This window comes from Phocoena sinus, chromosome 3 (genome assembly GCF_008692025.1).
Source record: "Phocoena sinus isolate mPhoSin1 chromosome 3, mPhoSin1.pri, whole genome shotgun sequence".
Taxonomy (NCBI): domain Eukaryota; kingdom Metazoa; phylum Chordata; class Mammalia; order Artiodactyla; family Phocoenidae; genus Phocoena; species Phocoena sinus.
In genome coordinates this window covers 142150703-142178347 of record NC_045765.1, presented here as the reverse complement: position 1 = coordinate 142178347, position 27645 = coordinate 142150703, and the positions used below count along the sequence as shown (strand labels likewise).

The following is a 27645-nucleotide window of genomic DNA, read 5'->3' as shown; positions in this document are numbered from 1 at the left end:
TGCTCGTAAATAGGAACACAGTGGAGATGCTCAAGTTTCGTATTCATGAGTGTTTCCAGGTGGCCCTTTGTGGAAGAAGAGGCGCTCATTGTTCGTGTGGCTTTCGTTCCTATAATAACAGGCAGAGGCGGAGGATGGCTTGCTGCTCTACTGCGGGGAGAATGAACACGGGAGGGGGGATTTCATGTCCCTGGCTGTCGTCCAGCGCTCACTCCAGTTCAGGTAACTCCTGCCAAAAACCCCTCAGATTTTTAATACTACCCTACGTTATGTTTTCCTTTTTATGGTGTGAACAAAATCTATACACAATGGATCCCTGTAAATAAAGGAACAGTGTGTATAAGATGAGCATGGACCAGTTTACTAAATACTGGGGTATCAGGATTGCAGGGTTGCCCCTCAAATTTGAGTTTGGAGCCTTGTAATCATTTATTCATTCAACAGCAAATGTTTCTTGAGCCACCACATTGTACCAGGCACTGCTGCGGCGCCTGGGAATGTGGCAGTGAGCCAAAGCGATTGAGTCCCTTCTCTCCTGGAGCTTCGGTGGATGCGATGGGCAGAAGGCTGGGACTTCCACCTTGTCCCCTGCGGTAGATACAGCTGACAGCGCAGAGCCCAGAGAGGAGCCCATAGCCTCCTAAGCGTTTCCAGAGGCTCAGACCCCATCCTCGTCTTTCCTCAGGGCTGTGGTGGACTATTTGACTTACCTCCTCTGCCCTGATCATTTGTGTCCCAACGCACCTTGGAAGCCACCTTTGGTTTATGTGTGGTTTTCTGCATGCAGAGTTCTGTGGACGTGTGAGTGTTTTAACCACCCTCATGGAGGTGCACACGGCACCTATTAGAGGACAACCAATGGGGATCAGCTGGGTGCTTCTCCATGGCTCACTGATTAAGATCCTGATGACACTGTTCTCCTGCGGCCTGACCGTCAGCAAATGACTTAACCTCTCCGAGCCCATGTTTCCTCCCAGGACTACTGTGGGCATTAAATGCATGAAAACATGAGAGTACTTAGAGCAGCGCCTGACCCGTAGCAAAAGCACTCAGTAAGCACCAACCACGATTGTCTTTTCACTCTTTTAGCACAAAAGTTACTTTCGGTTAAGAAGGATGAGACTGTCAAGCATCTCACGTGGGGTAGAAAATGCCCCCACCCCCATCCCCGCATCCTTTGCTAAATGCATTGATGGATGGGAGATTGAGGTCAGCCAGCAGGATCTGGGACAGTGGCCCTAACCTTATGCGGATCTAACCCTTGGAGGATCTGATTGACTCCCTCTAGCCCCACTGGTTATTTGCTGGTAGCAGCTCTCTATGTCTGCAACTCCTACTGCGTGATTCTGAGATCCCCCCCGCTATGTGAGACTGTTTTGCGACGCCTCTCCACCCCATTCCACTCCACTGACGATCAGGAGACAAAGGGAGGCCATGAGAGGTGGGCTGCAATTAGTGCACATCCTGACAACACCCGCCATACTTCCTTCCCCACCGGCAGTCTCAGAACTCATGGGGGACATGGCATGGTGGCTGCTTGGAGGTTGCCTGGAAAAGGTCAGAATCCTACATGTCAGGCATAGTGACCAGAGGGCACCCCAGGCCATATGGAGGTTGGGAAAAAAAGCAAGAATAATGCAACTGTCTGAGAATGCTCTTTCTAGACCCACATCCCCTCTGAGCTGGACACTCCCATGGAAACCATCCCTGCACTCAGGCCCAGCTGAACACAGATGGCATTGCTGGCCAGCTTGTCAAAATGAGTGTGAAGACTTGGTTTCTTTTTCTTTTTTTCTTTTACATTTTATTAACATCACTGAGCCTCTCATTTCGGAGTTGTGGGAAGTCCCTAGAGAAATCCCCGGAAGCAGAATGATTCAGGCTCTACTTCTCTGCACCTTGAGTCCATGTTCAGCATCTGGTCATTGCTGAGAAGGAGAGGGAAGATCTTAGTTGCCCAGGATTCTCTAAGCTGCAGACAAAGTTGGGTTAAAGGAGACTCCACACTGAAAGGTTCTATGGGCGGATTAAAGACAACCAGGCTGAGGAGGTCCCAGGGAAGGAGGCATCTAGTTCTTCCATGTGTAGATTTAAACAGCTCTTGATATTTGTAAACCTAACTCTGAACAGACTGGCTCTCAAAGAAGCCATTCCCCTGGAAGTGATGTCCATGGAGTCTGAAAACATAATGAACTGGTTGATCTAAGAATTTTCCTTTTCTTTTCTTCCCCCACAGGTTTAACTGTGGAACTGGGCTTGCCATCATCGTAAGTGAAACCAAAATCAAGCTAGGGAGCTGGCACACGGTTACGCTCTACAGAGATGGGCTGAACGGGCTGCTGCAGCTGAACAACGGCACCCCGGTGACAGGCCAGTCCCAGGTGAGTGCGAGCCTCACTCCCTGCCCCCCTGCCCAGCACGCACCACAAGCACCCTGGCAGGGTCCCACTGCAGAGAGCTGACAGCCCTGGCAGATGGGCTGCTTTTCATGGCAAACCCATGCAACCTGGCTCTGATGTGCCCCTGCCGGCTTTCCACCCTAGGTGGGCTTTCAGGGCACGTGTCCATCCCACATGTACCGAGGAGAAGGGTGACTGCCAGCATCATGGCCCTGGGTGCACAGGGACATGCAGTAGGCCCTGTGCCCAGGGACGTGTTCTCTTTCTACAAGGACATCAATGCCAGGGGGTGGAGGAAGGCCCATATTGGAAGAATTGAAGCCATTATTACTGCCAAACACAAAGCTTGCTTTTAAGGCAGAGGTGTTGCAATCCTGTGGCTATAGAAAATCGTCCCGAAAGGTTCACTTGGTTCAATATTCAGGAGTAATCCATTCATCCACCTTTTTGGGGCCATGATTATAGGAAGTGGTAAAGCAGCGTAACTGTTGGACTACTCAGCAAATCACCTAGGTATTCACATACTTGTCATGCTCTGAGCAATTTTAGGACTGTGTTTAGAATAAACAGTTGGGATTAGCAACCTGCCAAGGAACCGAGCCTGTAATTCTAATCGGGCAGGTATCTGTATTCTCTGAGGAAAAAAGTAGCAAAAAAGCCTTTGTGTATATGTGTATAGCTTTCTCCTTGCCTGGGCTCTTCACTATTCTTTGCTGACAAGACATGTTATATTAAGGGTCATGACTTGCTGATAAAAAAAAAAAAAAAAGAATAGAAAAAATAAATCTCATTCATTTGAATCCCAGTGGTTCCAAAAGAACAAGAATCCAAATAGAGTGAATGTGAATCCAGGAGGATCATTTATGCAGATATGCATATATTTCTAAGGAAGGGAAAGATGGGATAAACGCACTGCAGAATCACATAAACGCCAGAACAATAGGCCTACTATGGTTAAAATTAAATTTGACAGGAATAAAGACACTTTGAACTTGGGTCCAAAATACTAACATGAATGCAGGTGGAGAAGCTGTAACAGAAGTAACACATGTGTAAATGTCTTATGGTTTAAAACAAGGAAATTCAATAAAGGTTAATAAATAGGGCCATGTGATAACAACAAGCTAAAGAAATTATAGGCTGCATTAATAGAGGCATAGCATCTAGGAAAATGGAGGTGATAATCCTATTCTATTCTGGTGCCTGTGTGTGTAGTTCGCAGTACTCTAACAGGGACTCTAATCCTCGAAGAGGATTGCCTTCCGAGTATATGATTTTAATGCATGTAAGCATTAATTACAAAAAGCATATAATTTTGTGCATACTCAGGGCAACGTCTGCCTCTCTACGACCAAGACTTGCTAAGCAAGTTGTATAAGCAGGACCTCAGATGTGGAATGTTTGAGAAAACTGTCTCAAGAGATAGTGACTCTGTCTTAAGTCAGGGTTCCCCCAAAACAGACCTGAGATGAGGAGTCTTATGCAAATGATGCACGAAAAAAGGGATCCCAGGGCTTCCCTGGTGGCGCAGTGGTTGAGAGTCTGCCTGCCGATGCAGGGGACACGGGTTCGTGCCCCAGTCCGGGAAGATCCCGCATGCCGCGGAGTGGCTGCGCCCGTGAGCCACGGCCGCTGAGCCTGCACGTCCGGAGCCTGTGCTCCGCAACGGGAGAGGCCACAGCAGTGAGAGGCCCGTGTACCGCAAAAAAAAAAAAAAAAAGGGATCCCACAGGAAACCTGTAAGAGAGGGGGTTAAGATGAATGGGGGAAGGGCAGAAGTCAGTAAGAGTGAGATCTCAGGCAAAGTTCATCAGGATCTGGCTTTAGCCTGATCCCACAGGGGAGCTCTGGCATGTAAGTAGTACCACGGAGTGATGCCAACCCAAAGCAAGGGAATTGGACTTTCACACTTAAGCACCCATTAAAACTTGTTAAGAGCTGTGCCAGGGGACTGCAGACTCCAGGATACCACCAGTTCTCTGCATGGGCAGGCAAAGCAGCCTCCAGAGGCCCAAAGACAACCCTCATTAGAGGGTTGTAAAGGCTAGGCTCAAAGACTATTGCCTGGGATGTTGTGAAGGGAGCTTCAGAGGAGCTACCCACGCCTCTGATGCACTTAATGTTCCAAACAAGGAGAAAAGGATTTAGCTGTCGGGCTCCTGCTGTGGTCCTGGATCAGGGAATAGGGCCAGAAGGGTGAGAAAGGGATCCAGAAGAAGTAAATCCTGAGGATCTTGGTGAAATAAGCCAACAGGGCACTCAATTCATCTCACAAAAGCTATATATGCCAGTGGCTGGCAAAGAATTAATCCTTAAAATCCACTGTAAATACTTTAAAGCTGCCTAGCTCATATTTAATATACTATTTACAAATGATTCTTATCTATTCATTAGAAAAGCAATGATTAGATGTTTTACTTACTGAGGGTAAAGATTACATTTCAGTGGCTTACATTCTAGACATTTTATAACTTCTCGCAGCATACCTTTTCCCAACCTCCTTCTCTACCCTTTAATCCAAGCAAATGAGATATTTCTGCAATAAAAATAACAAATAACCAAGAGCACCTTAATTCTGTCCCACCTAATGTTCAGCTCTGTATTTTGTAACCTCAAAATCTACAATCCAGATTGTGGTTTAGTCTAAGATTGGAAATGTCCCTACTTAGCTGTCATAACACTTGAAAAAAATTGTATCCATGAGCAAATTTCAAAATATTTTGCAACTCAGTCTTGGCAATTTCCCTCTCCCTCACAAATGCCTCTTGCAGGATATAGTATAAAGGTGACTAGGCCAGTAAAAGGGTAAACGTTAGCCCACGTATACACAAAATTAGTATTATCACCTTTTGAGACACAGAATAGCCCCATGACCCATCCAAGATACACAGTAAATTGGTGTCAGGACTGGAAAGAGAAAGTTGTTCTGGGGATGCCCATCGTGGTACACTGCCTGTTGGGTTGCTCCTGGCTCTAACCCACCTTCCCTTCCCTTCTAGGTTCCAAAATCATCCCTTCTCGAAAGACAGCCCTCTGAGAAGCTCTCTTGAGTTTTCTGTGGTAGCCGTGGGTTTAATTTTCCAGGAGGACAGTGACTTAAATACAGATGGAAGAAAACATTGGTGCTATAAATTGCATCTTAACCATGTCCCTCATGAAAAGCTGTTGTGTTTTAGCTTTTGACTTTGTGTAGTGAGTTACTGTTTCCATCTTTCTTAAAGGGCCAGTACAGTAAAATTACCTTCCAGACGCCTCTCTATCTTGGTGGGGCTCCCCGTGCCTACTGGTTGGTGAGAGCGACAGGGACAAACCGAGGCTTTCAAGGCTGTGTACAGTCACTCACTGTTAATGGGAAGAGAATGGACTTGAGGCCCTGGCCGCTGGGGAAGGCACTCAGCGGGGCCGATGTGGGTAAGTGGTTGCCCAGTGGGTGGGATGCTCTCGTGGGACTGCCTTTCTGCTTTGGGCCAGGGTGGGGAGAAGCTTCATGGGCTACAACCCTAGGCAGATGGTTAATGCAGAGCTTTAGGAGGGAGGTGGGCCTGAGGGGTGAGGTTGGTGCTCTGAAGACATGATGACCTTGAATCTGAACACTCAGACGTGGTAAATAAGACCAAGCGTGGACCAAACCCTTGGTTGTGTCCTGCTGTCATCTTGGTGCTCTTCATGAAACGTAGCCCGGTCTCATCTGACAAGGCAACAGCATTTCAGCCCTTTCACCCTTCCTCACCCAGTCCAGTGGAAGAACCAACACAATAATGTAGAAAGATCTTTCGTATACTCTTTGCTTCTGAAAGAAATGGCCACATTCCAATTCTTGGCCACCGTGCCAAACAGGTTCTTGACGCCCTCTCATTTATTCTTCATACTGACTCAAGGAGGTAGAGATTATTATTATACTTATTTTATACATGAAGACACTGGGACTTGTAAAAGTTAAAGAACTTATCTAAAATAGGGCAGAACTAGGATTGTGGGTTTTTTCTATTTTCCTTTTTTTAAATTAAGATTATTTTTTGAGTAGTTTAAGGTTCACAGCAGAATTGGGGGGAAGGCACAGAGATTTCCCATATGCCCTCTGGTCCCACACACACGTAGCCCCCCACCCCCCAATTATCAACATCCCCCATTGGAGTGGTATATTTGTTACAATTGATGACCCTGTTGACACATCATAATTGCCCCAAATCCATAGTTTACATTATGGTTCACTTCTAGTGTTTTATGCTCTATGGGTCTGGACAAATGTATACTAACATATATACATCATTATGGTATCATACAGAGTATTTTCACTGCCTTAAAATTCCTGTGTGCCCTGCTTATTCATCTCCTCCCCCCATCTCCAACCCCTGGCAACCACTGATCTTTTTATATTCTTTATAGTTTTGCCTTTTCCAGAATGTCATATAGTTGGAATCATACATTACGTAGCCTTAATAGATTGGCTTCTTTCAGTTAGTAATATGAATCTAAGTTCCCTCCATGTCTTTTCACAGCTTGATAGCTCATTTGTTTTTAGCACTGAATAATATTCCATTGTCTGGATGGACCACAATTTATCTGTTCACCTACTGAAGGACATCTTGAGTGCTTCCAAGCTTTGGTAATTATCAATAAAGCTGCTATAAACATCCAGGTTTTTGGGTGGACGTAAGTTTTCAGCTCTTTTGGGTAAACACCCAAGAGTGTGATCGCTTGATCGTGTGGTAAGAGTATGTTTAGTTTTGTAAGAAACCACCAAACTGTGGACTGTATCATTTTGCATTCCTGCCATGAATGTATGAGAGTTCCTTTTGCTCCACATTCTGGTTAGCATTTGATGCTGTCAGTGTTCCATATTTTGGCCATTCTGATAGGTGCATAGTGGTATCTTGTTGTTGTAATTTGCATTTCCCTGATGACATATGATATGGAGCATCTTCTCACATGTTTATTTGCCATCTGTATATCTTCTTTGGTGAGGTATCTGTTAAGATCTTTGGCTCATTTTCAATTGAGTTGTTTGTTTTCTTATTATTGAGTTTTAAGAGTTCTTTACTTATTTTGGATAACAATTCTTTATCAGATGTGTCTTTTGAAAATGTTTTATCTGTGGCTTGTTTTCTTATCCTCTAGACATTGTGTTTCACAGAGCAGAAGTTTTTAATTTTAATGAAGTTCAGCTTATCGATTATTTCTTTCATGGATTCTGTCTTTGGTGTTATATCTAAAAATTCATTGCCTTACCCAAGGTCATCTAGGTTTTCACCTGTTATTTTCTATGAGTTTTATAGTTTCATGTTTACATTTAGGTCTGTGATCAATTTTGGGTTAATTTTTGTGAAGGGTGTAAGGTCTGTGTCTAGATTCATCTTTTTTTTTTTTTTTTTTTTTTTGTATTTGGAAGCCCAGTTGTTCCAGCACGATTTGTTGAAAAGACTAGGATTATTTTTAAAGAAATAAGGACATTTATTCCATCACTGAAGGCAGCAGATAGATAATTCTAAGGTTGGTTAATTCAATGAGTGTTTTAGTCAGCTAGGGCCACCATAACAAAATACCACAGACTGGGTGGTTTAAACAACAGATATTTATTTTCTCACAGTCCTGGAGTCTGGAAATCCAAGATTAAGGTGGTGTCATGTTTGGTTTCTCCTGAAGCCTCTCTCCTTGGCTTGCAAATGGCCACCTTCTCACGGTGCCCTCACATGGCCTTTTGTCTGTGCTTGAATCCTGTGTCTCTGTCTTTTCTTATAAAGACACCAGTCAGATTGGATTAGGACCACTCACATGACCTCATTTAACTTTCATTCCCTCTTTAAATGCCCTGTCTCCAAATACAGTCATATTGGGAGTTAGGGCTTCAACCTATGAATTTTGGGAGGACACAGTTCAGTCCCTAACAGTGACTCAATGACGTTAGAATTTTGGGTTGGTATCTCAGTGGTTCTCTTGTTTTTCACTCATAATCCCAAGACGGTGCCACAACTCTGAGCATCACATCCTCATATGACATTGTTATTGCAAGAAATGGCAAGTTCCTCTCTTGGGTCTCTTTGTTCTCCATCTTCAAGATGTCATTTTGAAAGAACGCATGGTGAATACCACGTGCGCACAATCTAGCTCTACCATTCACATTTGCCTGCGTTTGCTCTACCACATATGATCCTGTTCCGCCCTCTCTCCATTTCTGAGCCAGAGCTAGGATTCGATCTTCATGACTCCAAGTACAGTTTGCTTGTTTTGTTTCTTTGTTTTGTAACCAATATTAGTTGAGCACCCACTACAGGTAGCCACCATCCAGAACTACTTTAATCTTCTCGAGATTCCTACAAAGTAGGTGCTATGATTAGTCTTAGTGTTTACAGATGAGAGCTGGTGGTTCAGAGCAGTTAAGTAACTTGCCTAAGGTCACACAGCTAGTAGGTGGTAAAGCTGGTAAATGGTGACCTCAGCAGTTCTGGCACCAGTGCCTGCCCTCTTAACCACATCTGCCACGTCAGAGGTTCCTGAATTGGTTTCAAATTGCTTCCTTCTACTTTTCTCACTCCTAAAGGTGACACCATTGTTAAAACTGCAAAAGATGGAGTTTACTTGAAAGGAAAAGATTACTCTCCACCCGTTATTCCCTATGTTACTTTTTCCCTCAATTGATCACTTGGTCAAAGCAAACAACAGTAGTGACTAAAGCTATTGCAAAGGCTCCCGCTGTGGTAAGGTGAGAACCAGCGAGCCCACGAGAAGTCTCCTGTGCTGTTGAAGAGTCTGGACTCTGAAGGCAGATTGCTTGGATTTGCCAGGTCAGTTAACCTCTTTGAGACTCAGTATCCCCATCCATAAATAGTAACTGCCTCATAAGATTATTTTGTCCGGATGAGTCACGGTGCATACAGAGTACTTAGAATAAAGCCTTGCACATAGCAAATATGTTGTAAGTGTTTCCTGTTGTTGATGTTATTATTAATATTCTGACTCTACCGATCCACAGGGTATAAGCTGTTTCTTCTCTCTTCATTGAATTCACAGGGAAACAGCCCTGAAGGACAGATCTGGCAGTCTTGTAATCTCTGACAGGTAGTTAAGAAGTTGCAAAATTGAGTAAGGGCCAGTTTCTGACAGCGTTTTAAATTCTCACCCGGTACAATACTAACCACTCCATGGAGCAGATAAACCCGGAGGACCCACCTTGCTGGCTCTGGGATCCCTGGGAGCAGCTATTGGATTATTCCGTTGCTCTCTGTCAACCTCAGTGGCAGGCATTAGTCACATGGCCTTTTTTTTTTTTCCATTTCTTCCCATTTTCCCCTCTGGGGTACAAGAACAGGGCTGGCTATCCTTTCTCACCTCCATATTTGTTTTCCTTTGAATAAGTCCTCTGGAAGTTCAAGTTCCTATAACTTAAATGCAGTCTCACCATGGGGGAGACTGGGCTCTTGGAAACAGCGGTTAATTGCCCATGGAGATGCAGGCTTCCAGAAGAGGGTGAGGACAGTTGCAAGTCATGGCTCCTTCCGTCTGATCTCTAACTTGGCCTTGCCGGCTTCAACCACAGTTTTTTCTCTGTCCCACCTCCCCAAACCCAAGAAACCTGTTTCCAATGGGCCTTTCTTACTCAACCCCTCCCACCTCATCTCCTTCATTAAATTATGTCCAGCTATTGGATTCTGTGTGAACTCACATTCTAGAATAGTCAGCAGTCTCAGCAAAATTTTGTATTCTCTGGCCCAGACTTTTCTTTTATTATCTCCACCCAAATTCTCCAACCTAAGCCACCACCACTCATTTTTTCCAATCCCTTCTTGGATCCCCACCCTGCAGTGTCACAGAGCCAACTTCCCAAGTTATTCGAGACTCGTGAGGTCTGCAGGGGCCACGGGTCTCACTATGGCTTATCACTCTCTTACTGTTTCTTCCACTTGGTAAATACTGATTTAAGCTCCTGTGCTGGTCACAGCACTGGGTGCTTAAGATAAAGCAATAAACAAGACAGGATCCCAGCTCATCCCTCCTGTCATAACTCTCCCTAGGAGAGACCAAATTAATCAAATAAACATCACAGACATAAATGTAAAATTACAGTTTGGACTGTTACAAAGGGGAAGTGCAATACTAATGTATAATAGGGAGATGTATGGGCTGGGGGTCAGGAAAAGCATTTCTGAGGCTGGAATGTGAAGTTGATATCTGAAGCAAGAGTAGGGGTTAAAAAGCAGAGATGAGAGGGAAGTGCATTCCAGGCAGCGGAAATGCCCTGTCCCAGTGGGAGTATGAGGGGAGGTGGGTCTCATGATCTTGTCTGTGTTTTGCAACGATCCCTCTGACTATAGACAGCTCTTTGGAAAGGGTCTTCATGGGGGGGCATGTAGACCAGCTGGGAGGCTGTGCAGTAGTTCAGATCAGAGATGATGGTGGTTTGATCCAGGGTGGTAGTGGTGACACACTTGACAGGTCCTCAGGAGGGGAAATAGACAAGCCTCACTGTTGTGCTGGATTGGGGACGAGGGGCAGGGCGGCTCCTCGCCGTCCGTGGGCTCCTTAGTGTATTCCAGTCCACCTTCTCTTCCCTCCTTGGGAGCCTGATCTCTCTCCTGCCCCTCACTTCATTATCTTGCATAAACTTACCTAACAGCTGGTGTATAGGAAGTATCAGTGTCAATAAAAGTTATTTTATATATGGATGATGCGGTCCTGCCAGCTCCCCGTACACATGATCTGGCACCCCCTTCCTCCTACTCTCAGAGTTGAGAGTTCTCCTTTCTCAGACTAACCTTTTCATCTACACTCTGCACCCATCCTTCCCTATGTTCCTGGGACCTTGCTGCCGAGGTTGTCACTTCTCAATAACCCAAGGCTTCTTAAGCTTTCATATGCCATGGACCCCTTTGGCAGTCTGGTGAAATCTATGGACCTCTTCTCAGAAGGATGTTTTCAGGGCTTCCCTGGTGGTGCAGTGGTTGAGAGTCCGCCTGCCGATGCAGGGGACACGGGTTCGTGCCCCGGTCCGGGAAGATCCCACATGCCGCGGAGCGTCTGGGCCCGTGAGCCGTGACCGCTGAACCTGTGCGTCCGGAGCCTGTGCTCCGCAACGGGAGAGGCCACAGCAGTGAGAGGCCCATGAACCGCAAAAAAAAAAAAAAAGAAGGATGTTTTCAAATGCAGATAATAAATATACATGATAGGAAAAAATTATATTGAAATAAAGCTATATAGTAAAGTTCTGTTATTATAGTAATGTATGTGCTTCCTTATAAAGCATTAAAGAACAGGATTCTTCAATGGTGGGTGCAGTAACGACCATGCTGTCAAAGGAGCGATGAGAATAAATGGTGTTTTGAGATACCCGCAGCAAATGGAAAGTGATTCGCCCCATTCTCAGGGCCATTGGGCACAATTCACAAGAACTGCTAATACTGGAGATTCGTTACCTCCATTAATAAGTAAGGGAAATACTCAAGTCCAGTTAGAGATCGTGGAAAATAAAGAGAAAGGTTTTTCCCCATCAAAGTTCATGGACGCCTTGCTCTAGCTTATTCACACCCACTCAGGTCCTCTCCAGCTTCAACCAGTGCCATGTTTCCGTGAGCCTGGACCCTTCTGATTCGGGAACCCTGCGGACTTGTCTCCTCTCTTTCAAAACCTGAGTCCAGCAACCCTCCAGGCCCCCTGTCTGAACTTCCAGTGCTGGGGTTCTGCCTTCCACTGCAAAGCAAAGCTGCTCCCCTGAAGCTGTGAGTGGTTCTTTCTTTGCAAACCCCTCCTGGACCTCTCAGCGGTATTTACTTGACTCCTCTCTTGGCTTTTGCTTCCCCTGAGCTTCTGGGAACCCCCCTTGTCTGGGTCCTCTGTGTCCTTCATCTGTTCCCCCTTTGTCTTCTCTGCCAGTTCCTCACCCTCCATTGGTGCCCTGGGATTTCCAGGGGCCCTTCCATCCTGTCCTCTCTCAAGGAGCGCATATGTGCTCGGTATCAGGGTCGCCCCTACCTTGCTGCGGCCCCTCCAGCCCTCACCTGTGTGCAGGAAGGGCTCAGCAGCAGATACTTCCACCATCACCTTATGCTTAAGTTGAACGAAAGCCAGCTGCGGTGCTCATTGGCAGCCAGGTCCTGTTCGCAGCCTCCCTCGTTTCCTTCCTCTTGCCACTCTCCTTTCGGTCTTCCCAGCTAGAAGCCTTGAGGTTATGCTGGAGTCTCCTTCCACCTTCAACTTCTAGAATGAACTGGCTACTCCTGCTTGCCCTGTGCGTCTTTGATTGTTCACTTTCTCTCCATTTCCTCTGCGATCACCCTCTCCAGCCGCAGTTTACCTCCCCGTAGGATTTCTCTCCTCTTTCCCACCCCCATGGCTCACAATCTATCTTGCATACCATTGCCAGCACAGTCTTGCTGAAACACTGCTTTCATCCAGTAAACATCTCTGGCTGGCTTTCAACGCCCCTCCCCGTCAACTCCCACCTATAAAAAATAGTTACAAAGCAAATTTGTAAAATAATTTTCCCCATGTGTATCTAAGATAAGCCAAGGACTCCACTTCTTCCTGTGGGACCAGCCCTTCTCTGAGAAAGCCTCCCAGCCCACAGAAATCGGTGGAGCATGGGGACCTGTGAGAGTTTGGCTCTCTAAATTCAAGTTTGCCTCGCTATGGAGGCTGTGGCTGCTGGCAATGTTCTCAGGGCCGTGGCTGAAAAAAAAAAAAGAGACCACCGTCACTTCTGCCTGAACTTCCAGTGGCCCCCAGCTGGAATTCATAGAGGCCAGCCCACCTGGCTGGAGGGGCAAGCCATCTGGAAGGGCTGTGATCAAATTCTGTTATCAGCTCCTGGAGTGGCTCTCCTCTCCTGGGTACACGGTATGTCAAGCCCTTCCCCCTCCTCCTGAGGAGGCTTTCGGAAAAGAAACGACTGGATCCGTTCAACAAAAACAGATGACTGATGACGAAAGGATGAGAGACTCCCCTGTTGAGATGACACAATCAGGCCACGGGGGTTCCTCATCTCACGGGGCGGTGGGGGGCGGTGGTAGAGGGGTGGAGGAGGGCGGCTACCAGCTCCCACGGGCGTCACATTGGAGACTGTGCGATGCAGAGCTGGACCCCTCGTGGCTCAACCAGAGATGCACCCCTTTGCCTCCATCCCAAGAAAAAGGGCTTTGGTCTCACCTTTGTAGTTCTGGGCCAGGTTGTGGCCCATCTGCCTAATTTATTTCTTATACACAAGGAGAAAAGGAAGAGCAAAGGAGCAGAAGAAAAGCAGCCCAGGAAAAGTCAGTTTGTTTTCACTTCATCTGGTGACCTACACTTGAAAAAGACCAAGTGTACCCTTCACAGGTCTCTCCGATGTGTTTATGGTAGAGGGAACTAACCCATCTGATGTTGAACCTTTCAGCAATTTTTACTTCCGGTCACCTTGCTGTCCCTCATAAGACTGTAACCTTGAGTTTAGAAGTAGAGATTCTGGAACCCCCTGCTAAGGTATTATGGAGCCCCCCCCCCCTCCCCTCCCTGCTCCAGACAGATGAGTTGACAGTCCAGGGCAGTTAATAAGCTTCGACAAGGCTCCTTACCTCCTTCTGTGCTTATCTTGCTTGACCCAACGTTCAACCAAGAAGGCGGGCAGCACTTAAGGTAATTGGGGCCAAACAAATGAGAACGCTTTTAACATAAACACTCTGCTGACATTGGAGGGATGGTAACACACTCTTGTGAGAACAACAGCGAGATGAGTTACAGGCAGAAACAACTCTGTCATCCCTGTCAGTGGTCATAAAATTGCCCAGTTATTTATTAGTTGATTTACTGTGTCCGCCATGTTTTAAAGCATCCCTGTGGCTCTTCATAAAGAGTAAACCAAAATCAAATTAAAATGAAGGGAAGTTCCACTTATCCTGAAAGCTGGTTTGCAGTTGTTCAGAGGAGCAAATCAACAGGAGTGGGGCATGAACTGTATTTGTTCAGAATCGTGAGCTGTGGGCGTGCTCAGTCTTGGACTGGCTCACGTGATGAATTGGCTCTGTCATTCCCATTCTGTATTTAGGGGAATGCAGCAGTGGACTCTGCGATGAAGCCTCCTGCATCAATGGTGGCACCTGTACAGCAAGCAAAGCTGACTCCTACATCTGCCTCTGTCCCCTGGGATTTAGAGGTCGCCACTGTGAAGATGGTGAGGAAGAAGCAAGCTGATGACGATTTGTCTGCATTGTTAATTCATGTTGATGTAATTTTTCATCAATGTACTTTTAGCAAGGTCCCATATATTTTTATGGGATTAATGTTGCTTTGTTGGGAGGGACGGGAGAATCTTTTCTTTAACCATGTTGGAGGGTCTTCAAGTGTCAGAGTGGCAAACCAGCCAAAGACAAGTTCTCTTTAAGATGGTCCTGGGCCAGGCTTTGGTGGGCTCATCTTGGCCCTCAAATAGCTTTGAAAAGCCTATATTTGTGTAGTTTGTGTCAGAATTTGAAGCATTCACAGCCCAGGCTCCTTAGAATATCTGATGGTTTCAGAGCAAATGTCGGGAAGGTACACACAGAAACATTAACAATGTGATGTTTCTTTCTCTTTGTACTGTTCTGCCGAATTATTCTACCTCTCAATACTGTATATATTGATTATATTTATCTATATACACATATATGTATACATACATATAAACACACACGCACACACAAATACACACATATAATAATGGAAATTTTGAAAGATTTAAAAGATTTTGGAAAACCCAAGCAGAGTTGAGCATGTTTTAACTTTTCTGCCAGTGATTCAGATTTGAGCCTAAGACACCATCCCGGGGAAAAGTTTTTTTTTAACACTGTATAATCTCAAATTTCTCGTCACCTAGAAGAGGGCGTTGTGAGTCAGAGTAAGCCAAAGCCATTACACACCATCCTCATATTTCTGTAGCCGAACACACTAACAGTTGATCTTTGCTCACATCACTGAAGGTCAGTGGGGGGAGTGTGCTCTGCCCCACGTAGTCATTCGGGGACGCAGACGCCTGCCTTCTAGTGGCTCTGCTGGGGCCTTAGAATCCTCCACTGATTCCTGCATCCAGCCAGCAGGGGAAGAAGAAAGAGCAAGTGGAGGATGGAGGGAAGCTTTAGGGGTCAGACCTGGAATTCTGTGTACTACTCCCAGCCACATTCCAGTGGCCAGACCTCGGCTACACCACCCACCTGTCTTCAGAGCAGCTGAGGAATAGAGTTTAGTTCTGTACCCAGGAGGAAAAGAAGATGCTGGTTCCGGCACGGAGGGATTTCTAACCACCTGCTTGTTGTTTCAGCTTTCACCTTGACCATTCCTCAGTTCAGAGAGTCCCTGAGGTCCTACGCTGCAACACCCTGGCCACTGGAGCCCAGGCATTACCTTTCCTTCACGGCGTTTGAGATCACGTTTTGGCCTGACTCGGATGACGGCGTCCTCCTGTACAGCTATGACACGGGCAGCAAAGACTTCCTGTCTATCAACATGGCAGGGGGCCACGTGGAGTTCCGCTTTGACTGCGGCTCTGGGACTGGTGTTCTCAGGTAAGGGGCTGAGACCGTCAGGGTCCCCCTCCCCTCAAAAGCCAGACAACAGTCACTTTGCAGAAAGACAAATTTGTCATCTACCAGCTTGCTCTCTTCCTGTCTTCCTTACACAGTTATCTTTTCTGAAACCTGTCCTGATTCATACAGATGACGTGCTTCCCAGAGATGATGCTCTCCTACTGGCAAGGTTTCCTCTTCTTGAATAACTACCCAGTCCTCTCCACCTAAGGCCATGCAACGCAATCAGCAGAAATGTGATAAATAGTCAATCAGTACCTTGCTCAGAGCATCACTTAGTGGGCAAATATATGACAACTAGTTTAAAAAGCACCAATAGAAATGTAATGAACAGAAATTTCCTTGGTGACCTCACTTTATTTATTTATTTTGTCCATTGGAAGTAGTGTGTATCAGAGCCACAATCACTTAAAAACAAAGCTTCCCTGGTGGCGCAGTGGTTGGGAGTCCGCCTGCCGATGCAGGGGACGCGAGTTCGTGCCCCGGTCCGGGAAGATCCCACATGCCGCGGAGTGGCTGGGCCCGTGAGCCACGGCCGCTCAGCCTGCGCGTCCGGAGCCTGTGCTCCGCAGCGGGAGAGGCCACAACAGTGAGAGGCCCGCGTACCGCAAAAAACAAAACAGAAACATCAAATTATTATTCATCTGCCCTATTCCCCACAAACGTCCTATTGATAGAAGCTTAACAAGTTGTTTCCATTAGATTAAGAGGATTTCAAAAGGACACCGACTTCCTCACCAGCATTGAGTGAACACACCGTGGCATTACATTACACATGCTCATACGTGAATAAATACATAATTGTCACGTAATCATTCATTGCTGTGCATCGATAGATTGGGGTGGCCTCACTTTAAATTTTAACTTTCCTCTTGCTTTATTTCTTTGGTGGCAACTAGTTATTTGGCATGGCTCTTATTGTTCTCCATACAGAGAAGCTGATAGCAAATCACCAGCAACTGCAAAGACCCTTCCCTGACCATCGTGCTTGTGAAGGCTGTGTGATGACTGGTTTCAATAGCATGGAGTAACTGAGTGCTTCTAAAGCGCTTGCTGGTGTCTGCAGGTTGGGTTCTGGGTTATCAAAACTTTCCTTCTGCTATCTAGTTTGTACTATTCATTGACTTAGCAGATCGATTGTTCCCATACAGTGTGGTAGCATCCTTGTGAATCCCTCAGAGCCTGCAGCTGGGAGGCGCAGATATTTTTCTTACTTGTTTATGTCTCCCTCTTCTCACCGTGTTCCTCCCATGGTAGTTTTTACCTTCAAGCGGGAGGCCTGCTAGTCTAATGCAGACATGCCTCATTTGGTGATTTCTTCGCTTTTGAAACCCACTGTGGTGTTTTGTTCAACGGTGCCCTGCGGCAGGAAATCGGTTAGTCTTTGTCGTTGTGTTAAAGGAAATCGTGGGCTGTGTTGAATCACAATTCCTATTGCTGGACTGTCGTTTCTAGAAAGGGTTTGTCGCTGAGATCTTATAGCCACGCGTTGCCCTTAACTGCTGATCATTTTTCATGGCTGATGGGAAGTGCTCACTGCATTACGTTTCAACAATTCTTTAAAAGGACAGTTCATTTTTGTCCTCAAGAGCCGAATTCCTACACATCAGTGAGCCCTCCCACCTTGGGGAATGGACACTTTCGTACCTCTGGTTATGCAAGAACACCCTATGTCTCAAGACAACTTTGGTGGGTATTTAATTGATTCAATTTACATACGATTATGCAAAACAGTATAAGCTATTCACTTAGAGTTATTTGTCAGGTCGAGAAAGGAAGACACCTTGAATATCACCTTGTACTTTCAAATGGCCTCCTCCTGGATGAGGAATGAACAGAAAGGGCTGGGGAGGGTCAGGGCTCATCGGCCCTCCTCCTGCACAGATTGCCCCCTGCCCCCTGCACCTCGACAGTGGCAGCTCCAGCTATGGGGTCACAGTGGAACCTTAGAAGTCCAGCATTTCCCTCATTCATAATTCTGTTTCTATTTTTGACAAGAGGTGTTTTTCTTTTTTTTTTTTCACATAAGTTATTGCTTCCCTGCCTGTCAGGAAAGGCTCCTGGAAAAAGAATTCTTTAGTATTAGGTGTGATGAAAAGGAGGCAAGAACGCAGAGATTCCAAGGAACAGACCACCGTCTGCTCCCCTGGGCCATCCCCTCTCCAGTGTAACTGACCACACCGATCACGGTTAGTGTTTCAGACGGCCCTTTGGAAGATGTTTATTCTGAAAACCAGTTCCAAGACTTCCTGCTTCATTAAGACAATTCAGTGAAAGGCTCAACTACAGGAAGCTGTGGAATTGGCCAAATCATTTTAACTTTAGGGAAAGGGTAAGGTGGTCTGAACTTGATTCAAAAATCGAGACAACTGCAGTGAGCTCATAATGGCCACAGTCAGTCTCCCTCTGCTGAGGGAAGCAGCGTGTGGACGGGGAATGACCTCTATGCAACAAGAACAGGCTCAGGCGCCGTTCGTTATTATGGAGATGGGCTGCTGAACAAGATCTTTATTGCATATTGATGGAGCCAAGGTGATTAAATTCTAATTGCTAAGGACAAACGGCAAAAGCATTTGCCAGAGCAAAAAATCAAGTGAGAGGGTGGAGACCTTTCAATAATTGTGCCCATTGGTATTCCTGGTGGGTTTCTAAAGATGATCCAGGACCAAAAAATAATTGGGAGGTTCAGTGAAGGCCAGGAACTATAGAGACATCTTTAGAAGCTCAAATGCAATACTTATACCCTTTTACACACCTCGCTGTAAAACGTAACATGTAAAACTCTTATCAATATCATTTAAACTTCAACTGTTTCCATCTTGAATTAATAACTGAATTTTTAAAGTACTTTTAATCCTTTTCACAATATCAGACAACATGGAAACTGTCCCCCCAGTATTTTATTATGAAACATTTCAAACATATAGAAAAGTTGAAAGAATTGTACAGTAAAATCCTTATAGTCTACAATTAACATTCTACTGTATTTGCTTTATCATGTATCTGTTTATCTTTACATTCCCCATCCATCCATCCACCCATCTTATTTTTTATGCATTTCAAAGGATGCTACAGATATCAGTACATCAAGGAATCTGTTTTACATCATAGCCTATACAATTTTCTCTTCTCCAAAGCTTGTATGCAACTCTGATCACACTTTAGCCTCATGTCACCCCTCATCTTGAAAACCAGACTGATCCTACCCCCATTTCAGACTTGTTGTAAGGAATAAGTAAAATGATAAGTGAGATACTTACTCCTCCCATGAAGGGGTCCCATGAATGGAGCTAGCACTGCTGTGTTTACCAAGAAGGAAAGAAGGTTTTTCTCTTTGCTGAAGGGAGTGAGGTGCCTAAGGTTGGCACGTTCCATGTGAGCCAGGTTGGTGGACATCATTTCTAACACCAGTGGTGCTAACCCATGCTCAGTTTCCTTCCTTCAACAGGAGTGAAGAGCCCCTCACCCTGGGTCACTGGCACGAGCTGCACGTGTCCCGCACAGCGAAGAATGGTATCTTACAGGTGGATAAGCAGAAAATAGTGCAGGGAATGGCAGAGGTAAGAAGGACGTCACCTCCTAACGGCTTATGTGAATGGGGTTACTATTTCCTCCCTGTCTTGGAGATGAAAGTGGCAGCATAATGATTAAACACAGTGCCAGTTTACCTGGGCTAACAACCAAGCTTCCCACTGGGCAAGTTCCTTAGCTTTGCAATTCCTCAGCTGTGAATGGGGATGATAATAAGAGGGGCCTCATAGGGTGGTTGGAAGGATGGAGTGAGCTAATGCAAATGTAGCGCTCAGAAAAAGTGCCCGGCTACCTCCATGCCTCCCAACCTCTGCCTTTGTTCATGTTCGTGTATAAGGAAGTTCAGAACACAACTCCAAGGCAGGGCCAGAGATGGGGTGGTCGCACAGCTGACAGACTCTGAAACCAGACTCACGGGGCTCAAAATCTAGCTCTATTCCTCACCAGTAGTGTGAACTCAGACCAGTCCCTCGATCTGCCGAGTTGGTGTTTTTGCATCTAAAAAATGGGGTAGTGGTGACACAATAATGATGTCTCATAGAGTTTTGAGAATTAGGATAACTGTATTTATAGAACACCACAGAACCTGGCATATGACCAGCACTTTGTAGCTTTACTTATTGTTAAAAGTGTGCTATCATAGTAGCCTCAAGAGCTCAGAATTTCCACTCAAGTTTGTAACTTTCATCCATGATTTTATTTCCAAGGTCACGTTCAAAGGAAAAATGACACTTTTAAGGAGGGATAAGAGAGATTTGCTTTAAACTGTAACCTACTGCGATTCTGTACACGTACGAAATTTACAGACCCCTAAAACAGAGGGGACTTTAGATTAGCCAGGATGTTCATTACAACAGTCTTCATTTTGTGCATCACAGATTTAAAGGGGGCATCGATGAATGTGGGTGTTCTGATAAGAAAATGAATTGATAGAGAAAAGAAAAGGAAGGAAAAAGGACTCTTGGTGGTAAGAGGTATTTGGTTGAGGAGGAGAGAAGAAAGAAGGACACACATGTCAAGCAGGCAGCTTTGGGGACAGCAATGGTGGGTGGTCCTATCAGAACCAAGGACCTCCGTGGGAATTAGAAGAATCAGAAACTGGGCTCTGCTTCAAGAGGCGAGTACCTTAGAAAACATCCCATATATATTTGTGAAAGGAAGGAAGGGAGAGGGGAAGGGAGGGAGGAAAGATGGAAGGAAGAAAGGAAAGCAGGGAAGAAGGAAGGGAGATGAATAAAAGAAAATGGATTTTAATGGGAGAATGGGAGTCACTTCTTGTGTAATCCAGAAAACTCTAACAGCTGACTTTAGTCCAAGACAAGATCAGAAGCTCACAAGCATAGATCTGTGTGCTGACTTAATAACATAAATTCAAAAAAGCATTGTATCGCTTTAGGCTCTAGTTACCAACATCTGTAAAACAGTAACAAAAACTTAGGATGGGCATGTTTGTAAATAGTGGGCTTAAGGCCTTTGATTCTAAATAAGGAACCCTTCAGGAGGCAGTATTTACCATTGGGATCCTACAGTGAAGAGGTAACACAAAGGTAGAAACCACACCTCGGGTTCTGTTACTACCACGCCAGGGAATGAGAATTAGACAATATGGTAAAATTGTGTCCTCCCTATTGGCTCTTTGAACGGATGGAGCTGACCGGAGGGCTGCCCACCTGGAAAGCAGTATAAACATGTGGGAGGGAAGGCGTGGCTGTTGTGTGTGCATTTGAGGGTGGTTCTTGTGAGGCTGCCTTGAGACAGGAGTGGGAAGGCCCAGTGCTTGATCTCCAGGAGTTAAACCTTAATCAGATCACCCCGCAGGGGTCTCTGCCCCTGCAGCTGTCCTGTCCACACCGTGTTCAAAGGTGTGGCTGAGAGGGGCAGAGGTCTTGGAGTTTAGAGATGGGTGGGGTCAGGGATTAGAGGATACTGTTGGGGGCTATCCCAGCCCCTAAGTATCCGGGCCAGATTCCTGGCTGCACTGAGAAACACCAACAGTGCAGGGTGAGCCAAGCTATGCAGACTTAGAGGAAAGGCAGTGCTTCCCAGGGCTTCAGGAAAACCCAGCCGGGGCGTTTGCTCAGGTTTTCCAACCACTCCCAGCCGAACGGAAGCGGCAGATCCAGGCCCAGAGCATCCCACCGCAGAACAGGCCCACCTTGGTGGGTCTGTTTGTTTATCTCCTGCGGTCCTGCGTGGGCGTGGCCGCTGCAGCTCCGCCTCTTACCCACCGGCCGGTGGCGGGGGAGGATTTTGATGGGCAGCCAAAGGGGACGCCTCTCACCCCATGAGACCCCGCCCCGTTCGCTGGACCCAACCAAGAAACTGCAAGTGTTTTCAAAACAGTCTGTTTCTCTGAAATCCCTTTGACCCTGCAGGCTTCCTGCTTTCCTCCTAGTATTTTATTTTAAAGACAAGATGGAGATGGGTTCATGGGGGTGTGTGCTGACAGCTCCTGTCTGGTTCTCTGTTTCATGGGGCCACAAGAATTCGCGAAAGCCCTTCTTTGATGACCACCCCCCTCCACCTCCCCGCTAGTTAAATAAGAACCCTCGAAGCTGCCTGAAGGTTATTGACGGAAGGCAGTTCAATCTGTTTAATCCAAGACCTCTCTGCTTCTACCTGGCTGGACCCCACCGCCGTGAGTGCTCCCCTAGATGGAGCTCCCTCCTCTCTGTCTCCATCGCAACCAGACCCCAAATCCATTCTCCTCCCTCTGGCCAGTTATATTCCTAAAACACAGTCTGACTGTTCTCTCTCCTGCTGAAAACTCATTGCTTTTGGGGTGAAGTGCACATTTCTATCCATGCATGATCTGGTCCCTCCTTGCCTCTGCCCTATACCTACGTGCCCCCTAAGCCCCCAGTTTGTCCAGTGTCTTTCTCAGTTCTAACTCTCCCTAGTGCACCTCCCCACTCCCTATGTCTGCGGTAGAGTATGTGATGCCCCCTCCCCGCCAGGTGCACCCAGAGTCACAGGGTTAATCTTACCTGCCCGGCCACTTGTCTGTGTTCACCCCAGCGTAAGCCTCTGGAGGGCAGGGACCTGGGCTTTCTTATTTACTGTTGTCTGTGCAGCACTTAGTAACTGGGACATAGTAGGTACCCAGTAATATTTGTTAAATTATTAAATGCTGCTACTGTTTGTATTTCTTTTGATCATAAAGGAAACAATAACTTAAGTTACCCAAAGTGTGTTCATCCCCCAGAGGCCTCAAATGTGTGTTATCTTAGGACATTTTACTTAACTAAGACTCATGTTTAAAGGAGTTTAGACATTACATCTCACACACAGCTTGTTATCTAGCCCAGCCATTGGGTTTAGGCTGTTGAAGTGACCAGAAGCAGGGGCAGCCTTTGGGGATTGACAACGGGGAATTCTCCGAGAAGCTGGAAAAGAATTTCTCTGCCCTTGTATCTGATAACAAGGAATGCCTCCCACCTGCCATGCCTTCCCTTTCTCTTGGCCTAAAGAGGTTCTATCTTTACCATTAGTGAATATGCATCCAGCTCTAGGCAAAGTGCTAAATCAGTGGAATCTCAGCCGCCAGGACAGGCTAGACTGTACTGTACACATAAGCCCCAAATAGCACCACCTTATAATAAGGAGTTATTTCTCACTCACGCTACATGTCCGTCAATGGTCAGCTGCAGCTTTCATCTGAGACCCAGGCTGAAGGAACAGGGCGTGGGGGAAGAGGGCATGGTGAACCCCTCCTGGCTCCGAAAGCCTCTGCCCAGAAGTGATTAACTTCTCTTCTGTTCATGCTTTATTGACCAAAGCAAGTTACATAGCCCCACTTGAGATTGACAGGTTGGAGTTAATCTTCCTACAGGGAGAGGGGTATTGATGATGGAACAGTCTACGATATTCGCTCGCATTTTATAGATGATGAAACTGAGTCTCAGAAATGTCAAGAAATCTACTTTCCAACAGGTGGTAAGTAGCAATGCAAAACAAGGCAAAGGTCAAGCCAATGTGTAGACAGATTGTCATGATGAGTCTTGAGACTGCCTCTGCCATTTGCTCCCTGACAGGAAACCAAAGGTACCTTTGATAATCTTAACCATTTTTTTCTGAAGTTGCACCGTGTTTTGTTTTTTCACCCGTTGGCAGGGAGGCTTCACCCAGATTAAGTGCAACTCGGACATTTTCATTGGCGGGGTCCCCAATTATGATGACGTGAAGAAGAACTCAGGCATCCTCAAGCCATTCAGTGGGAGCATCCAGAAGGTACAGGCTTCCCTTCCTCATGTGTATTGTGTGACCTTGACCGCAGACAGTGGAATTGAGAACTTTCAACCTGCTGCACCCAAGAAAGAAAGCTTGAGAAATTTTTAACGTTTTTCAAGCTATATTTTTTAGTGCTCAGAGCATACCTTTGCAACCCCACTTTCTTATAACGTCTGCTCCTAGCTATATCCAGCAGACATCCCATGAATGCAACTCAGTGAAGATGAATTTGTACGACACATCCACTAAAATATGCTGGGATTGTTGAGGAAGGCACCTGGCACCGGGTCGCTATAGACACTTCTACAAAAGGGAAGGAAGAGGATGGAGTCTCATAGGGACTCCTGCTTCTCTTTGGGGTCACTTTGCTTTCTGCTCAAGGCAAGACCCAATTGTTTTCGCCGCCTCCACTTCCATCCCCACCACCATGATTTAACAGTTGTTCATCAATCAAGTAACCATATTCTTGAGCACAGATTAAAGTCCTTCCATAGAAGGTCTGGAAAAAATCCACTCAGCTAGTAAAAGAGACGGCATGCTGACCCCATTCATATCTGTCTCTTATTCCTTCTCTTGGGGCTGTCCATGATCCCTCCAGTCATGAGATTATGTTCTGTCTGCAACAGATATGCAGGTTGACCCACCAACCCAGATTTCCAGGACCACTAAACACTGGGGGAAAAGACTTTGAAGAAAAGCACATCCGTTTCCTGGATGTTAGCAGTATCCTGTTTGCCTTTAGCAACCACTGGGGGAATGGGGGCCACTGATCCCTTTCAGACCTGCAGCAAAGCCAGGAGAGGCTAGGATGACGGAGGGACAGTGAGAGAGGAGGGTCCTCTCACGATTTGCACATCTGGACTCTGGGAAGGGCCCCTGGGGCTCTGTACTCTGTGTCCCATTGTAGGGCCCAGAAAAGGGGCCCAGGCAATATTTCCTCTCTCTGGTGTGCTTCCCTTTGTTGCTGAACTGTGATATCAGTGACACCTCAGTTCGGACCGTTGTCCCTCCAGGAATGGGGGTGGGGACATGGCCCCCATCGGCCACGTGTGTAATCACGGGTTTGAAATTAGGAAGCGGGCTGAGGTGCTAAGAGGCTTCACCTTCCTTCCTACTGTGTCAGGTTTTGCCCCTTCTTCACGCAGCACACACAAGCCTTTCCTCCTTACTTCCTGGAAAGGCCCTCCTCCCCTCCCAGTGACCCAGTCATCGGCTCTGCCTTACCCTGCAGTGGGCCACGCCATTCGTGGCTTGTTCAAGTCCTGCATTCTCAGCAAGAAGAGGAGACTGCGGAAAGATTCTGGCTCTTGTCCGGCAGCTTCTGAGATTCAGGGCTAGGGAAAAGTTTTCTCCCAGCTCTCCTGACACTCTCTAACAACTAGGCAAACCTGTGGAAACATGGGTTAGTGGCTGGAAGTGCCATTGCTAATCTCTTAGGACCCCCTGCGTGGTGGACCTTCCCCTGGGATGTGTTCTCTCTGTCTCTGAGTTCAGCAAAGCCTGTGAGACTTTGAAGTACCAACAGCTCAGGGCCAAGGCACACTCCGTTTGTTTATTTGTGTCTGGGGAGACCAGTAACCTCACCCTATAATTCATCAGTTTCACTAAAGCCCCATTGCAGGGAAAAAGGGTGAGAGCAAAGAGCTCTCTCGTCTGGTGAATATGTACAGCGGTGCTAAGAATGTGACCTGAGTTTCACTCCAGGGAAGAGGATGTGAACAGGAAGGGGATTCCAGAGTGTCAGGGGAGGGAGGAAGCAGGAGGGAGGGGGGCAACTGCGGGGCCGAGATGGTGGAGCCGGAAGAAGCGGCAGAGAACTCTGGCCAGGACGACACAGCAGTACAATTCCACCACCTCCAGACGCGATCACCCGCCCTTGGATTCCTGCCTGTGTAGCATTTTGTGTTGTGTTCTTCCTTGCTCCGCTTTACTACCAGCATCTCTCAACCTTGGCCGCACCTTAGAATCACCTGGGAAGCTTTTGAAAGTTACCGATGACTCCAGCTCACCCACAGAGATTCTAGTTCACTTGATCTGGGTGGGGCTTGGGCATGAGTATATTTCTTAACCCTCCCCCCCCTCCACCTCGGGTGATTCTAATATGTAGAATTAGAACCCTAATTTTGTGGTTATTGGGACTTCTTTACGACCTCACTGAGTAGCCAGGTCTTCCAGAGACAGAGGAAGCTGCGTGTATAGTCTTAGAAGCGATGCAGAGTGTCCCAAACACCAGATGTAATCACTTCAGTGCCTGTGTCGCTTACAAGACTATAAAAGCAGCAACCGGACCTTCTCTCTTTTGTTTAAAGCTAGGCATAGTTCACATTAGCTGAGGAAAGCTGTAGAAGACCGAAAAGACGTTTTCTGAATTCCTGAATTTCTTTACATTTTCTTTCCCAAGATCATCCTGAATGACCGGACCATCCACGTGAAGCATGACATCACATGGGGCGTGAACGTGGAGAATGCAGCTCACCCCTGCGTGGGAGCCCCCTGCGCCCACGGGGGCAGCTGCCGACCCAGGAAGGAGGGCTATGAGTGTGACTGCCCCTTGGGCTTTGAGGGGCTGCACTGTCAGAAAGGTACACCACAGGGAGGGAAGGGGGAGAGGGGACTCAGGTGCTGCTTCTGGGAGCAGAGGGAATGGACAGACCGTTTGGGGGACCAGTTGATAACCCCGGGACAGCCATACCAATTATTTTTATCAGTGATGTCAATAGCATATTAGATGATGAATTATATATAAACTACTGTAATTATTTAATAAGAATTAAAATGCTGAAACAGTTCTGTAAACAATAAGTAAATAGTCCCCCCCCCCCCCCCGCTTCCCCCAACCTACTATGGCTCCTTTCCTGAGAATCTCCTCATGGTCTAGCTATCAAAAGGTTAACTCATAGGGAATTCCCTGTTGGTCCAGTGGTTAGGACTCAGCGCTGTCACCTCCGGGGCCCGGGTTCGATCCCTGGTCAGGCAGCCAAATAAAGAAAAAGTTTAACTCATTATATGGGTAAGGGAGGCTTCCAGGACTCCTACCTCTGAGCCACTCCCAGAGCCTATCCTGACAGGTGGATGCCTGGGCTTTATAGACCGATAAATATCTTGACTAAATATTTTTGACTCCTACCTGTGAATGCTGCGAAGAGAAATCTGAGACATCTTGCCAAGTACAGCAAAATCTGAATTATACGTTAGTTGCTCCAAACAAAAATATGAATAACCTTCTGTAGACTATTTTCCATGCTGTATATGTTTCCTCTGTACCTCCGTTTCCTCATTTGTAAAATGGGAATAATAGAGCAATGTTGTCTAACACAGAGAATTGTAGCATAGGTTAAATGAGGCAGCGCACATTCCTTAGAAGAACGCCTGGTAAGAACTCAACCGATATTAAACGTTATTATTCTTGGTGAGAAAAATAAAATGCACCAGCAAGTGCTGTGAGCCGCTCAGCTTTCAACCTGCCCTTGTGTGAAATCAGAGCAGGTCCCAGACCACAGGCCCTGCTGGCCTGAGCTTTCCACACCTGCTCAAGGAGGCGGAGGCCACGGCGGGTCCAGAGGAGGCCTGCGTTATGCAGCTGTGTCATGTCGGGCCACGTGGCCCTTCTTGTTAGAATGCCAGGTGACTTCACCTGTCTGGGAACTAATTAGAAAAGGTAGACAGGCCTGAAGGAAAGAAGGCTGCCATCCTAAGCGAAGGAACGTGCTCTATCTCCTTCCTATTTTTTTCCAGGTTCCTGATTTTTATTAGAAGTGGGGCTTAGAGGAAAACAGGTAGCTATTTCGGGACATGGAGTGCTAGGAGAGGTTGTTTTGCAGCAGTCTTGGAAAATACGAAAGGTGCCCGTTTTCCAGCTGCAAGACTAGGTAGTAGTATAGTGAAATGAATTTTGAAACCTGCATGGCAAATCATATGAAATATATTTATTAACATAGCTCACCTTGGTGACGAACCCCCAA

General features: G+C 46.5%; 1 protein-coding gene across 1 annotated transcript in view; it reads left to right on the top strand.

The window, feature by feature from the left end:
• Positions 1 to 27645, top strand: part of EGFLAM (EGF like, fibronectin type III and laminin G domains) — a 170773-nt gene that overhangs the window by 123795 nt on the left and 19333 nt on the right. Inside the window, exons 11-18 of the mRNA XM_032625049.1 lie at positions 122 to 222; positions 2237 to 2381; positions 5621 to 5810; positions 14410 to 14535; positions 15658 to 15901; positions 19371 to 19482; positions 23567 to 23683; positions 26085 to 26265. Coding sequence (XP_032480940.1) covers positions 122 to 222; positions 2237 to 2381; positions 5621 to 5810; positions 14410 to 14535; positions 15658 to 15901; positions 19371 to 19482; positions 23567 to 23683; positions 26085 to 26265 — 1216 coding nt within the window. The remainder of the gene's footprint in view (positions 1 to 121; positions 223 to 2236; positions 2382 to 5620; positions 5811 to 14409; positions 14536 to 15657; positions 15902 to 19370; positions 19483 to 23566; positions 23684 to 26084; positions 26266 to 27645) is intronic.